The sequence below is a fragment of the Chelonia mydas genome, chromosome 1 (genome assembly GCF_015237465.2).
Source record: "Chelonia mydas isolate rCheMyd1 chromosome 1, rCheMyd1.pri.v2, whole genome shotgun sequence".
NCBI classification, from domain to species: Eukaryota; Metazoa; Chordata; order Testudines; family Cheloniidae; genus Chelonia; species Chelonia mydas.
The window spans coordinates 210,329,522-210,345,823 of record NC_057849.1 but is presented as its reverse complement, the minus strand read 5'-3'; the positions used below and the strand labels follow the sequence as shown (position 1 = coordinate 210,345,823).

General features: G+C 42.5%; 1 protein-coding gene across 1 annotated transcript; it reads right to left on the bottom strand.

The window, feature by feature from the left end:
• Positions 1-8,714: 8,714 nt before the first annotated feature.
• Positions 8,715-15,270, bottom strand: LOC102944572 (helix-loop-helix protein 2). Its single transcript, XM_043524662.1, has 2 exons — positions 15,197-15,270; positions 8,715-10,372 (listed from the first exon to the last, which is right to left on the bottom strand). Exons 1-2 carry the CDS (start codon positions 15,265-15,267, stop codon positions 9,976-9,978), a joined length of 468 nt encoding a protein of 155 aa, XP_043380597.1. The 5' UTR covers positions 15,268-15,270; the 3' UTR covers positions 8,715-9,975.
• Positions 15,271-16,302: the final 1,032 nt, after the last annotated feature.

Sequence of the window (16,302 nt, the reverse complement as noted above, 5' to 3'; positions counted from 1 at the left end):
AACACAGGGGAAGTAAATACACAACACACACTCACTGAATAGACGTGGATTCAGGAAAGACCGAGAATAGGTGGGTGAAAGGAACACAGCATGCTCACAAGAAGGTACCTGCCTTACAACACACAGGCATACACATATCCTCTTCTTGCTTACAGAGAGTGTATAACAAATGAAAGAATCATGGGGCCAGAGAGAGCAAGCAAACAAGCATGAGAATAATTCTGTGACCTGGTGGTGGGAACACTCCCTTCAGAAGTGGGAGATCCAGGATCCTGTTCCCAGGACTCTCTTATTTATTATCCAAAGTGAAACAGCTTTAACAGGAGAGACTGAGGGACTCCCATATCAGACTGTCCCATAGCCCAGTGGTTAGGCCACTGCCCTAAGAGTAGCAAGTCACTGTTTAACCCTTTCTCCCTCTCAGGTGCAAGAGGAACTTGAACCAGGGGTGTCCTGCATCCCATGTGAGTGCCCTAACCAGGGGCGAAAGTAAAATGGAACTCTTACCGATATGGGGGCTGGCTCTGCCCCCCCACCCCCTGGAAGGGGTGAGGCCTTGTGTGGAAGGGGCGGGGCTGGGGGGGCAGCATCCCCTAGCCAGCATATCTGCAGTGCCTGGCCCGCACCACCTGGGGCTCCAGCAGCGATTTAAAGGGCCGTAGGCTCTGGCCACTGCTGCGGTAGTGGCAGTGGCGGCCGGAGTCCCGGGCCCTTTTAAATCACCGGCCTCGGGGCAGCTGCTCCTTTCCGCCCCCCCGTCGGTGGCCCAGAGGGAGGGACGACGACGACTTTAAGAGGGTCCTTTGACGTTGCAGAGCTTTAACGTCGCTGCCCCTTTTGCACTTCCCCATTGGCGGCCCTGCTGCTAGAGACCCGGCAGGGCCGCTGACACGCGGCGCAAAAGGGGCAGCGACGTTAAAGCTCTGCCACAGCAGGGCTTTAAAGTCAGCTGTATGGGCCAGTTCCAGGGGCACTTTTTTATTGGTACACTATAGCGGCCCGTACCGCCTTACTTTCACCCCTGGCCCTAACTATCAGGCTAAAGATTATGAGGGAAGTCTGCCTAACTCACCGCAGCACCTGATCCGGTAAGCACGTTCAGACCTGGCCTACCAGGCCCGGCAAGTGAGTTAGGCAGAGCAACACCTATCTTCCCCCAGGCTGAGCATTGTCCTGAGGCTCAGGCACCCACACACATGCTGTGCACATGCTGAGAAGCAGAAACACAAGTACCTAGGGAACTTTTACTGCAAAACTGAGAGACATCTGAGCAGGGTTTCTGTGACTTAGGCACCTAAGTCCTTTTGTGAATCTAGCCCTAAGTGCCAAGGTCTGTGGCAGAGCAGGGACTTGAAGTAGATCTCCCAAGTCGCAGGCTAATATCCTAACCCCTTCACCATCCTTCCCCTCCCCATCTTGTGTTCTCGGGCCAGGTGCTCAGTGTGACCCAAGAACGGGGCTAAAGGAATGTCCTGATTTTGGTATGTACATTCTGGTTCACCAAAAGAATGTCATGGGAGGTCTCAAATTGAAGCTGGGGTCACACTCGTCATTGATATCATTGTGAGATGTATGTACAGTTTCTATGTAAGGAGCTATGTATACATACTGAAAGAATGTTTCAAAGACTGTATCAAAGCAGAGTTGACAAATGGGTTTTCTGTCAGGCTAGGAATATTTATTCACATGTCTCTCTGTTGAAATATAAATTAAGCATTGTCTCATTCACAATGGGCCCCCCCCCCACCACCACCTGTCTAAGCAAAATGCAGATGAAGGACACAATGGAGGAAGAGAACCTTATCTTGAGATACACTTAAAAGGTTTGCTGGACTATATTTGGGGAACAAAGATGACACTCTGTCATGCTGCATGTAGGAAGTAAGTAGGCAGAGTGTTTACATTCATGAAAACAGGATCCCAACCAGTTTAAGCTAGAAATGCTGCAGAAGACTGTGGGTGAGATAAGACTTCTTTAGACAGGAGGTTAGCCTGTTAGATTAAATTTAATCTCTAGAAACCGTGTTGTGGTTTTGTTTTATGGTAACCTTTTGTTTCCACTATCCTTACTCACTATGTCTTGAATCTTTGCTAATAAACTTATTCTTTTCTTCACTCTAAGTATATCTCAGTGCTGCGGTATTAAGCCAGGTGCTGATCCTGAGTTGAATCATTCAAGCTGGTGTGTACAATTTTCCCTTGGGGACAGCAGATCTGGTATTTCTGTGAGCATTCAATGGATAAAGGACTGGACACTATAGGGGAATGCTTCAAAGGAGCTTGAGGACTGGAATAAACTTATTGTTAACCTGCAACGCAAAGTAAGGGCTGGCATAGCCCAGAAGAGCGTGATAGTGTAGTGCACAGACCTGGCATCCAGTTAAGCACAAGCAAATCTCCCTCACACTGGAGGCAGTGGATAGAAGGTGACTCACAGACCCCAAGAACTGTCACACTCAGATAGTGCAATAATGAGCTGGGTATAAATACCTAAATAAACAGATCGATAAGATTAGATCAAGGGATTATGCACCAATAATTAAATGTACCAAGTTGAGGTCCATGCAATGAGTACAGCAGAATTAACCAAACCCAGAAAAACAAAAGTCAAGTTTCACTGTAATTTTTAAAAATGTATTTTCTAAACGATGAATAAAACAACAATACAAAGCAGGCTGTATTTTTTCACTACAAAAATCTTGCATTTTTATATAAATACAGTAAATAAAACCAACTGAGATACAGCAGGAGAAATCCTTGTAAAAGATTTTTCTAAAAAAAATCTTTGGATAATGGAGTGTGAGCCCAATTTTAAGACATTTACAGTTTCAGTGTCCAGATGCAAGGTCTGGACATTTCAGGCCTGAGTTACCCCTGCACTATTCCAGTTCTGCATCAGTGTAAATTCATTGGAATCAATGCTTTTACAGAAGCACAAAACTGATGCAATGGTGAATCTGGCCTTTCATATTTATGTTTTTCTACTTTACACTTCTATGGCACCATTTATGTGAAAAGCACTTCACAAATATTGATAAATTAGCCTCACAACACTCCTGTGAGGTAGGTGAATATTAGCAGCCCCATTTTACTGATGGGGAAACTGAGGCACAAAAAGGTGATGTGACTTGCCCAAGGCCACACAGTGAGGCAGTGGCAGAGCCAGAAATAGAACCCAGACTAGTCTGACTCCTAGAACTCCATTCTAATCACAAGACTACACTCTCTTGTGGGATACATCTACAGAGCATTTTAGAGACAGCAGGAGCAAGTCTCTCGTACCAGCCTGACAGACCCGGAATCATGCTAGTGCTTTAAAAATAGTTGTATAGACAGTGCTTCGATGTTGCGGCTCGGTTTGGACCAAGGCTCTGAAGTCCACCTCATTCCCTAGACTTCAGAATTCAAGCTCCTGCCGAGCCACAACTTCAAAGCATTGTCTATACAGCTGTCTTCAGTGCTCAAGCACGAGCCCCGCTGGCCCTAGGCTGTCAACCCAGGTTGGGAGGCTTGGTCCTACTCGCTCTAATATGCTGTGTTGACATACTCTTGGGTGCTTGGTTCTAAAAATTAGCCTCTATGTACATATCTTCTCTTCCATTATTTAAACAAACACTTGGCCCTGTTTGTGACCACAAGTTTTCCCAATTTTGACATTCTGCGAACCCACAAGATTAATGCAGCTTCTTCTCTGGTAGAATATCAGTAGAACGTTAATTAACTTATTGTGAGCACAGCTTTTTTTCATGGCTCATTGATGCGTTTAACTGTGCCTTTTTTCAATATATATATATATATATATATATAAAATCTCAAAGCAGGACTAGGGAAATATGTTTTGAATTTTCCTCCCCTCCTACATATGAGGGAGAGGGGTCTTTTTCTCTTGCTCTTTTTTTTTTTGGCAGCCTATATATTTTTATTAGCTGATTTATCTGACAAGGTTCCAAGGACAGAAGAAGTTTGAGTAAAATGTTCAAATGTGTATCAGTGATTTAGGAGCCTAAATCCCATTTTCAAAAGGGATTTGGGTACATAGGCCATAGACTTTGCTCTGTTCAGTGTTGCAAGACCTAAGGCCCAGATCCTCAAAGGTATACAGGCTTCTAACTTGCATTGATTTCAGTGCAAGTTAGGAGCCTAAATATCTTTGAGACTCTGGACCTCAGTGACTTAGACGGCTAAATCTCATTTTCAGGCATGTACATTCAATGAGATTTGGGGCATATCAAGTCTACAGATATGCTACACTGCCAGTATAGACATATTCTTCAGTGACAGAAGGGGTTTTTTTCCACTGATACAGGTAATCCACCTCCCTGAGGGGCAGAAGCTAGGCTGATGGAACAAAGCTTCCATCAACCTAGGCACATCTACACTGGGGCTCAGATCAATTTAACTATGGTGCTAAGGGATGTGAAATTCACATCCTTAAGCAATGCAGCTAGGTTGATCTAAATTTTAAGTAGAGACCAGGCCTTAGGTTCCTGAGTCACTTTTGAAAATGGGATTTAGCCATCTAAATCACTTAGGCAACAGTAAGCAGAGCAATTCCTAAACACCTTTGAAAATCTGCATTTTAGGAACCTAATGGTATTTAAGCATCTAGGTGCTTTTGAAAATCCCAAGAGGCCCCAATCAGCAAGTTTAGCCACCTAAAGGCCTTTAAAAATCTGCCCCTAAATGCCTAAATCACTTCTGAAAATGGGTCTTAAGCTCCTAAGTTTCTTAGAAAAAAGAAAAGGAGGATTTGTGGCACCTTAGAGACTAACAGATTTATTTGAGCATAAATTTATTGACCATACATTTGTTAGTCTCTAAGGTGCCACAAGTCCTCCTTTTCTTTTTGCGGATACAGACTAACATGGCTGCTACTCTGAAACCTAAGTTTATTAGGTGCTTTTGAAAATTGACCCATGGGACAGCATTGTTTGGGTTGTCAAGAAGAAAGGAGCAAGCTCCTGGGAATGTATAGTTTTGCTGAGGAATTTGCAATGTGAATTTGAGGCAATGATAATTAATAATAATTCAATACATTACTTTAGTCCCTTTCATCCCAAAGGATCCAAAAGGACTTTACAGATGGTACCTACAGACTGTATTCTTGCAACCATCTACTAAAATATTCAAGCACTGAGTGGGTCCTCTTAACTTGTGAGAGACCACAAAGCTACCAAGGGAAGAGTTGGTTGAGATTTAATAAGCTAACCCTCGGGATGGATCTGGCCTGGACTTAATTCACTCACAGCATGGGAGTTACTGCAGATTTACAGTGGTGTGATGGAAGAATCAGGCCTCAGGGAAAATAACACACTTCCCCAGAGACTAAACCAGCAATGCTCCCTTTTGATCATTTAGCAAGTTCTTTTACTCCCCCCTCCCCTCTCTGCAGTGAAACAGAACAATCACCTAGTAAAAACAACCACACAGACTACCCTGGAAAGGAACCACCAGCATATGTCACTCACAAAACATCGAAGGACAAAACAGAGCAATCACAAATGCACACATCATGGCTGGAAAAACTTTCAATTACAATGTTTTACCCTTTTGCTATTCTTAAATTTCCACTCATGAACATGAATATTATATTTTACAGTATACATGCATTAAAAAGAAAATAGAAAAGCTGCTTAAACAACGTGGGCCAGTGGGTTCTGCTCTCAGTTAAATAGGTATCAAGGTGGTCAAATCATAATCCCACTGCCATTAGTGTCAGAATTCTCATTAATACTCAATGGGGCCAAACTTTGGCTCAGAATCTGGAATAAGGGCACTGACTTCAATGGAGTTACTCTGGCTTGACAATGGTGTTTCTAAATCAGAACTTTGACCCTTGCCTCTGGAAAAAAAAAGCGGGGAGGGGGGGCTTCAATAAGATGAGCAAGAATTAGAATATCAGGAGATGAATTAACATCACATTAATGTTTGATTAGTTAAAATATGGGTTGAATTAAATATCTTTTTTTTCCAATGTCAGCCACCAAATCACAAACTGTTATGGGGAGGTAAAGAAAGCAGAAATAGTTGTAACATGGTGACAAGGTTCCCTGTTCTGTATAAGCAATAGAATTCTTCTTTCTTTTTATTCCTTCCTTTTAAAAATTTCTGTGTCCACCTAAATCCCTCTTTTTTGTCCACTGCTCTGCTGATGCAAATCATTTCTGGAGTCTTTTAAAACTAGGCCCTGGAGAATGTACTACAGAGAACAATCCCGCTTTGGCCACGAGAGCAGCTATGGATAAAATGTGAATGGCTGCAATAAGTCATTTCCATCCCTTATTTGCTATATTTCTCTGACTTTCCTTTCACACACCGTTGATTCCAAGAAATGCTTCAACTTGAAAAAAATGTTCAATATTGTGATTAGTGCAGAAGATTGCGAGACCCTTTGAAGAGTAGCAAGATAGCTTTGAGCGGGCTGGGTTTAGAGTGGACATTGGTAATCCCGAGGCTATGATAACAGGACTCACCATAAAGGATATCACAGCAGAGAGCTTAGATGAGTGAAATAATTTAAATACCTAGAATTAATGGTTGTTGTTGCTGCTGCTGCTCTCTTCAGAGGTGCCTGGCATCATATTAAAGCTGTGTGGTGCAAATGGTAGGAGATGATCCCAGTTCCCTGTGACAAAAAGGTGCTAATCAAGTTAAAAGATGGAGAGAGTATAAAACTGTAATTTGACCCACGCTAACATCCAGAACAGAGACTTGGCCAGCCACAAGAAAGGAAATCAGGCTGCTCTCCACCACGGAAATGAAGATGTTGAGATGGTCAAATGGTTGGATGCTCGGTGACAGGAAACAAAACGAAATTGTGAGGGGCCTAAAGAGGGTTGCTGCAAATGCAGAGAAGTTGAAGGAGGCTAGGCTCTGCTGGCATGGGCATATTCAGCGGAGAAAGGAGAATTATATCGGTAGGATGGATTTTGCAACGGAAGATGACCAATGGGGAGATCAAAAACTTGGTATATGGACCAGATATCAGTGGGCCTCTGAAAGACCAATCTGCATGACAGCCTGGAGTACAATCATGAGTTTTAGAAGAAGGCTACAAAGGTTGCCAACCCTGTATAAGGAAGTGGCAAGAGAGAAGTCAGTAACTGTCATATTTTTATTGCTACTTTAGATTTTTGTCTCTCTTTTTATATATATATATATATATATATATATAGGATCAGCAGCCCTTGAACACTGAAGTTTTCTGTTTAGGTCTCAGATCAGCTATAGCATGGGCAGTAGCAATGTAAGATGCTCTCATATTGTTCCATCAATGTACCTTGAATCTGAGATGGAAAAATCACCTGTAGAGATGTGAAGGGAAGTCAGTGTGCAAGGACAATTCAGTCCTGTCCTCAATACTGAGGTTACCAGTGAGGTGGCTAATTAACGTTTATTGTGATGGTACTTTTTAAAAAAAGATTGTTTTAATTCCATATACCTTGTTATTTCTGATGCCTTGAAGAGTTTACAATTTGGGCCTGATTTTGCAAGCCCTTTGATCTTATCAGAAATTCTCCTCATAGGGAGATACTCAGAAGGGCTGGGGAGTACCAGGTTGGAAAACATTTTCAGTGGTCCCTAAGCAGCAAGCAAAAAAAAAAAAAAATGGCTCTGGAAATTCGCCATGGAAACTTCCCTGATTGCCTGTCCATAAGGCCAGCCCTGATACTCAGATCGTTTGTTTCTTTACTTTGTGCAAAGACTGCACTGTTGCTTCTGCTCCTTGACAAATAAATTAAATGTAACAATAGTAAAAATGCCAGTTGTGATTTTAAATCTGCAACAATCTGACAATTTTTACCAACAATTTTTCTATTTAAACAAGTTAAAAAATATGTTTGGTTTTACATACACCCACCTCCCAATCTTGTGATTATTGTTAATTTCAGAAAATAAACAGAATGGCACCTTCTAACTCAACGAATCTGTGCCTGATGCATCTTACACTCCATCTGCTGACACATGCATGTTCCTTAAACATTAATGCTGCAGACTTAAAAAAGCTATGAGAGTAATCTTCTTCTGCTTCATGTCTCCTCTAATTCAATTAATTAATTTCAGATTGTGATATTTTTACTATTCATTAATTGAAAGAGCTTCTAAATTGCCATAGCAGCTGCTGGTGATAATGAAAGAAGCAGAAAATACATACATGGATTTTCAGCTCACAGGTTTGAGGTTTAAGCATGAAACCTTGGGCAATGAAAAAAATAATTTTTTTGAATTGTAAACCATGGCATACAGAGCTTTAAGAGGTATAGTAACTGAGCTACTAAGGTACTTTAAGAGGTATAGTAATTGACTTTGTGTGGATAAGTCATGTGCCTTAGCCCCCTGATCATTTTCGTTGCCCTCCGCTGGACTCTCTCCAATTTGTCCACATCCTTTCTGTAGTGGGGGCCCCAAAACTGGATTTAATACTCCAGATGTGGCCTCACCAGTGCCAAATAGAGGGGAATAATCACTTCCCTCGATCTGCTGGCAACACTCCTACTAATGCACCGAATATGCTGTTAACCTTCCTGGCAACAAGGGCATACTCTTGATTCATATCCAGCTTCTCGTTCACTGTAATCCCCAGGTCCTTTTCTGCAGAACTGCTGCTTAGCCAGTTGGTCCCCAGCCTGTAGCAGTGCATGGGATTCTTCTGTCCTAAGTGCAGGACTCTGCACTTGTCCTTGTTGAACCTCATCAGATTTCTTTTGGCCCAATCCTCCAATTTGTTTAGGTCACTCTGGACCCTATCAGTATCCTCCAATATATCTACCCCTCTCCCCAGCTTAGCGTCATCTGCAAACTTGCTGAGGGTGCAATGATTGGCTATTTGGATTTTGAGACATATAAACTAAAACAGGTTTGATGGGGAAACCTAGGGCATGATTCTGCTCTAACACTGGTGTGTATCAGAAGTAACCCAGCTGAAGTCAATGGAGTTTCGCTGGTGTAAAACTGGTGTAACTGAGAGAACAATCAGGCCCATAGAGAGAAAATCTGAGATGGTCAGAAAACAGAAAAAAAAGTCACATAAAATCTTTTGCATTATTTATCTACATTTTGTTTCAGTGGAAATTTTCTAAGTGGCAACAGAGAGAATGACTCTGCAATCTCTACAATGTCATTTTTACAGAGCCACTTTTCTGCTTTTAACCACACTTGAATAGAAACTAAGGATAAATACCGTCAGTTCTAAATAAGAGCCATTTGAATGCAGCCACAAGGTAGTTTTATGAAGCAAAACCTTTCCTCCTTCCTGTTGTCTCTGAACTTAACTGTAATTTGTTATGATATCCTTGGCCTTGTTGACAAGTATAGACAGAGCCAAGAGGGAAAAAAACAGAAGACTCAGGGTCTAAAAGCTATTACAGAGCTCCTGTCTGTTTTGACTCGTGTGTGTGCGCGTGCGTGTGTGTGTCTCCTGAATCTTTTTCCTTCTCTCTTTGTCCCCCAACAATCCTCTCTGATGTGTGCTTTTGTTTTATTATTGATGACTCATAACATATCACTGAGAGCATTGTCTCCCTGGAGACTTCAAAAGGAAGAGATGGACTTTCAAGGAGGCAGAATTTATCCTTTGTCCTTCAATTTTCAGATTCCCTCTGATATTCTTTGTAGTCTGCTCCCTCTCCCTCAGCAGATCATCATCTGATTCTCTTGGTGAGGAGCGAGGGCTCTTCAGATTCCCGTCTTCTGCTGTGTTTGAACTGTACTGTCTTGCTTAGACTGAAAGGGCCTCACTCTGCCTTCACTAATACACAGAAAACTCCAGCTGAATTCACTGGGAGCTAAGCATGAGCAGCTGATGCCAGAATTTAACTGGAAGCTCCAGGTGTCCTGGACCATGACTTTTTTATGTTTTGCACAGCACTAAGCACTGATCTCAATAATTAATGCATGAATAAATAAATAAATAATCACACTCACTCTTTCTTCCTCTTTAGTTCTTTCTCTCCCCTCTTCCTTCTCCCTCACCCCCTAAATATCTAGAACATGATTGAGGTAGGAGATATAGCAGATGGCCAGCCGGAGGACTTCTATCTTTGAGAGTTTCTTGTCGGGGGGCAGAGTGGGCAGCAGCTGCCGGAGCTCCCCATAGGCCATGTTGAATGCCTCCACCCGGCTCCTCTCCCGGGTGGCATGAGCTGAGCGGTAGTTTGCTGTAGCCCGCCGGCTACGTCGTTTCTCTTCCCGGCTCAGATGCTGCAGGTTGGGTGCTCCCCCAGACCTGGCATTTTCTCCATTTTCTGCTGTCGGGGCTGCGTTTTCCAGGAAGCAGCAGTCTCCCCTGAGGTCACTCCCAGTGAGGGATTCTTGGTCAGAGTCTGCACCCCAGAGAGGGTCTGAGAAATCCATCTGGTCCAGCATCATGTTCCTAACCAGGAAAGGAAAGAGAAAATGTCAATGGCAGAATACAAAGGCCTTTCAACGCAAAGGAATTTACAGACAATGGAAATAGAATCACTCTGCCACACACTGAAATGCAGCTGTCTTGTGCTGAATTTTTTCTGCAATCCACCCCACTAGCATCACTACAGAACAGACACAGGATGGGACCTCAAAAGTAACTTCTTTAGTTCCCTGCAGCAGTGAAAACAATTATCTCCACTAAACTTCAACCAGGACACTATCATAGACACTTTTAGGCTTGTGGAAAATATAAATGGAATGGTATACGGACCACGAAGTCAGAAAAGCAATTTTAAGTCTCTTCTGAGACACAGTGCCCACTGGCTCCAGGCTGGGGCATTGGGGTCAGTACAGACTCAAGGAAAAATGCCTGCTACTTAGTTTGCCATACCACTTCCTTCATGACAGTGTCTCCTAGTATCACTGGGTTGTTCTCTTATAACACCATTATCACTTCTTCGAGCATCCTGAGTTCAATGTGGAGATCTCCCATCTAAGTGTGGTACAGGCCTGATCTTGCTTAAACTGTGAGACCAGAGCAATCAGAGCTGGTAAATTGTTATATTTATTTATTATTTATTAAGTGCTTGATTATCTACATTATATGTATAGATCGATAGATAGACAGATAGATATAGAAAGTCCTTGCCTAGCACAGCTACCAAAGACAGACAGAAAAGAGAAGCCACAGGAACTGAGATATGGAAGTCCAGTATGATAATTCTATTATTTTAAATTTAATATTATATATTTATTATTTGTTGGGCTTATTATTGTGGCCATGACTGGAGAAGGGGCCTTTAGTGGTTTTTAAATGAAGAGAGGACGGAGGCCTGCCAGATATGCGTTGGGAGGATGTGTCATGCATAGGGGACAGCAGTGAAGTAGGATGAATATGAGTTGAACCCTAAGAACAATTAAGTTTTCTGTCTTGCACCTTTTATGTAAAGTGTTTCTTTGCCTGTCTGCTGGGATGGTAGGGCCGGAAGTCAACTCAAGATGCTACTAAGAGGCAGAAAAAAAAACACTAACTGGATTCTCTTTGTCCAAAGTCAAGGCCAATATCAAAATGCAGTCCCAGGCATTGGGCCAGATACAGTGAAACTAGTACAGGGAAGTATAAATTACTCAAAGTCCTTGCATCCCAGGGAAGATTCACTGCAAGGGACATCAGGTCGTGTTACCACCACCGTCCCCTCCTTGGGGTTTACCCTGGAGAGCCCGGAGCAGCTTCAGCTTATAGCCAGGGCTCCATAAAAGCCTCAGGAGTGGATGCTACTGAGAGCATATGGTGAATTAAAGCAGCCCTCAGCAACCCTGAGCAGGCCTCCTTCCTGGCCGGTACTGCACGGTTGACCCCCCCATGTACCCATAGAAGGAGAATAGTTTGTGGCCACATGGCTCTACCACCCAAGTCCTTTGGCACATTTCTGCTGCTGGGGGCTCTGCACTGTGATTTATGTTAGTGCAAATAAAGTCTGAATTTAGCATATTCACCGTATCTATTCATCTTTTTCCATTTGACTTATAGGGACTAACCCTCTCTTTTCATAGTGCATGTGCATGCATGTGTGTTTATGTGTGTTTACATATGTAGCTGTGTTTGCATGCACATGCATGTGGGTTTATGTTTGTAGTTGTGTTTGCCTGCGCATGCATGTGTATTTACATGTGTAGCTGTGTTTGCATTTGAATGCATGATATCTGTGGTCCTGGTTTTGTAAAAAACCAAATAATTACATCAGAATTACAATCATCCTTTCATCTCCTCTTTCTACCTCCACTCCCTCAAGGGCTGAGTCTTTGTTTTCTCAAAAGAAAACAAGAGCATCTCTCTATTTCCCCCTCCTGCCCCACTTTCCCTCCTTGCAAATCTCTTACCCACCTTCCAGTCCCCATCTGTCAGGCAGCCAGCAGCACAACATCGCCATTCCTTGTGGCTATGTCAGCAGCACCATGGGCTAAGACAATAGAGCCAGCAACTAATACATTCCCCTGGGGGCAAGCATCAGTAATGGGTCTGTAGAGGGAAGAGAATGGAGTTAAGGGGGAGAGAAAGGATTTACACTGGAAGGAAGAGACTAGAGGCTTGGTCCTGCTTCCATTGAAGTGAATGGACATCTTTGGCTCTGACTTGCAAAGTAAGCAGGATTGGGCCGTGCATTGCAAAGTAAGGACTAGATTCTGCTTTCAGGTACCACCATAGGGCCTAAGTGAGTTCTATAGAATTGCATGGGTGCAATGATAGAATTATCTTGCCACTTCTCTAAATACCAGTTCAAACTCTGTTATTCTTCCTCATCTGTGTGAAAAAAATATTTTTTTAAAAAAGCAGGTTTCCATTATTTTAAATTACAATTTTAAATGACACTTTCTTAATGGGATATTGTAGAGGTTTGTTTGTTTTATTTTCCAGCCTCTCAAAACATGTTTAAATCATTGTAGATGGGTTTTTTCAGTCAACCATGTTCATTAGTAGTAAATAATATTCAATTGCTTTTGCATCTGACAAGTACATAGCAATATATTTAATAATGATCTGATTTAATTTCAATCTGCAAACCATAAGAAACCAACAGCATTAAATGACCTTAAATTTACTGCTACGGCTCACCTGTTTATGTGCTCTGACGAAAACAGACTCCAGGCCAGGAGTTAAAATGAAATCAAATATTATTGATTTTAGCCTTCTGCCACATCAGATGAAGAAAAACTGAAAACAAATTTCAAACAGAATTTTCTAAAAAAAATCAAAGTTTGAAAATCAACAAAAATCTGTTTTATATGAAGCTTCTTTCAAATAAATGAGTTAATGTTTGCAAAGCACTTGAGAGCTATAAAGTGATAATTAATACTAAGGACTCCTACAGATGGGAGAGAGCTGCTGTTTCAGGTTTTGCCTTGATTGGAGGTTTATTACCCACGATTATTTTTCCCCAAAATATTTTTTCTTCTTCTTTTCAATATAGCTGGTTAAAGTTACATTCACTTCCAGGTGCTCTTTAGTGAAAAACGAAGTGAGAAGTTCCCACCAAAACAGAACTGAAATGAGCTAAAGAAATTCATTATTTTGCCCTTCTGATACCAAAAAAGATGGTTGAGGGACTGGACTGGACTGAAGTTCTTCTTTGCTTCCAAGCAATGCTGTAGCTCTTTAGAGAACTGAGCAGAAATTCCTTTCTTCTTTGATTCGGGCTGATGTTAGCTCAACAAAGCTTTCTTGTGTCAGTGCTTACATCCGCATCACCACTGCTTCCAAATATGCAGAGGGTATCACATTCCATTCAGACTTTCCTTCATTCGCCTACCTGCTTTATCATTTTATTCCTTTAGCACCACTACATTTTGTGTCAGGCTGGAAGATGCTGTTGAAAGATGATTAACGCTGGATTTTAAACAGGGCGAGTCCCATCTGGTGGCAGCAAAGTAGGACGAGTACAGAGAGAGGGCTCACTGCTTATTTGCTTTCCTGGGGCCAATGGACTCAGCTGGAAGATGATGTAAGATCTAGAAAGGAGGCTGAAAACTAGATGGAAAATTTCTTGTCTGATTCAAATGATATTTCATGGCAGATTCTATTGGACCGCAAGGCAGCAGATATGAGCCACTTGCCTGGATCTGACATCTGTCACCGTGTCAGAGTTTTCACAGCCCTCAACCCCTCCTCAAACATTTTCACTGAAAACCAGACTAGTGATGGCTGTCAGCAGCCCCCAAGATGTTTTCCCCTGTGCCCCCAGCTTTTCTCTTTCAATGACAAAGGGACGTCGCACAGTGTTAATAAAATCAGACAGTTCAATGAAACTGGAACATGGACCTGGAGGATTCCATGTAGTGACTGGCTGATGAATACTATCAGTTAAATTGGATTATAAATAAAATATCAGTTTCTTTCCTTTGTCTCACACCCTGTAGCCTTAGAGGGATTTTCAGACAGAATTTATGTAGAGGGATTGCTGCAATTATCCCCAAAATGCAACTGCCTTTGGAGAGGGAATGCAGCATCCATTCTGCATCAGCAATGCCACATGATAGTTTAGGACAGGAAGTGAAAAACACCTTCTCCAGCTGCAACTGAAAGGGGGAATTTTAGGAAGACAGAATGTAAATACCTAACTTGGAATCTGGCCACAAACACCAGGGCCAAGACCCTAGGTCTTGCAAAATGTATATCATGAATGGCCAGTATGTGGCTAGGGGCCTGGTTTTACCACTCCTGGAGAGGTGGTTATTACAGCCGCACAAGTCCCATATGCACCATGCTGGAACTTGGGATCCAGATTGACTCAGGCCTTTGTCTACATTAGACAAATGGTACCAATTTTAGTAAAATGTAATTAAATCAGTGTAGGCCCCCTTGTGTGGACACTCTTGTTTTTGTTTGAATGTGCCTTTTCTCAATTTAGCTTCAGTTAAGTGTGCTCCATTTGAGGGGTCTAGCAATCTGTGTGCTTCCTCAGGCCGTGGGGAGCTGAAAGAGGCATTCTCCCTCTCTGAGGGTATGTCTACACTGGCGCTGTTGTAGCCCAAACTATAGAATATGTATTAATTATATTGATTACTTAAGAATTCCCAGTAATCACTTTGAGGTTTGACAGGTTCTTGTCTCAAGGTCAGGCCCAGTATTACTAAAATTATTGTTTAGTTGGAGCTTCAACGTGCATAGTTGAAATATTCACACTTTAGGAACCCTTCTGTATTTACAATAGTTTATTAATACATTTAGCAAAGTCACAAACACTCTAACCCAGAAAGGTAGATAGAGATAATACAGAATGTACATCTGAACATCCATATACTCACACCTTCCCTTGCAGAACCACCTGAAATGGTAGCCATTATCTTCCTCATCACCATCATCTTCACCAGTTGCCATCATTCTGGCACCTCCCAAGGGCTACATCTCTCTCTCTCCCCCACACACAAGGATACAGGTTTTATAATCAGTTACACTGACATCACTATGTCTAATGCATATTCAGTAGGGGTTTCTCCCTTCTTCCTTATTTGTATTTCCTCACCTGACTAATGTTGAGGTGCCCTTCTCCCCTAGGTTAGAATCATAGAATATCAGGGTTGGAAGGGACCTGAGGAGGTCATCTAGTCCAACCCCCTGCTCAAAGCAGGACCAATCCCCAATTTTTGCGCCAGATCCCTAAATGGCCCCCTCAAGGATTGAACTCACAATCCTGGGTTTAGCAGGCCAATGCTCAAACCACTGAGCTATCCCTCCCCCGATTAGTATATTAATGATTTCAGCTTATTATCAGAGATATCAATTTGTTGCCATAGCACTCTTGTGGTCAGATATCTGCAGATGTTCTATCCATGAGCTGGTGTTAGCTCATGTTCCTGTCGTTGGCTGGTGCCGTTATAGACAAACTTTCCCCTTACACACTCTATTTCCAGTTCCCCAAAACTTAGGGGACTGTTGGGCCATTTATCTGTGCCAAAGTCCATAGGCCTCAAGCCTTATGCTAACTGCTGAAGCCAATGCCTTACAGGATACAGGCTTGTAGATCCCTTGCATTACTGCTGAATAAAATAAATGCTAAAGCTTTCAATGCTGGATATTCTATGGGCTACACTGTAACGTGGCTAGCTCTAGGGCTCTAAAAATAGAAGTGTGGCTGTAGCAGAATGAGAGGCACCTGGGTATGTGCCTAGGGATTCAGACAAGATCGTACTCCTCTCATGCCACCGTGGCTGCACTTCTATTTTCAGCGTGTTAGCTCGATCAGAGCTAGCGCAGGTTTGTCCACTTGAGCCAGAAATAACACCTTCCAGTTGTGGGGTAGGCATATCCTGGGGCAGAATGCCTCCAGTGCTCTCCCTAGGATGTTACAGCTCTACACCACAGTCCCTTGGATAGATAAACACAAACCCACCCTTTCC

Bases quoted from the DNA above. Each gene is read 5' to 3' on its own strand.
- LOC102944572 (XM_043524662.1), bottom strand. From the start codon at position 15,267: ATGATGGTGATGAGGAAGATAATGGCTACCATTTCAGGTGGTTCTGCA. The intron at 10,373-15,196 runs GTTCAGATGTAC...TTTCCTGGTTAG, and splicing joins GAAGGTGTGAGTATATGGAT to GAACATGATGCTGGACCAGA.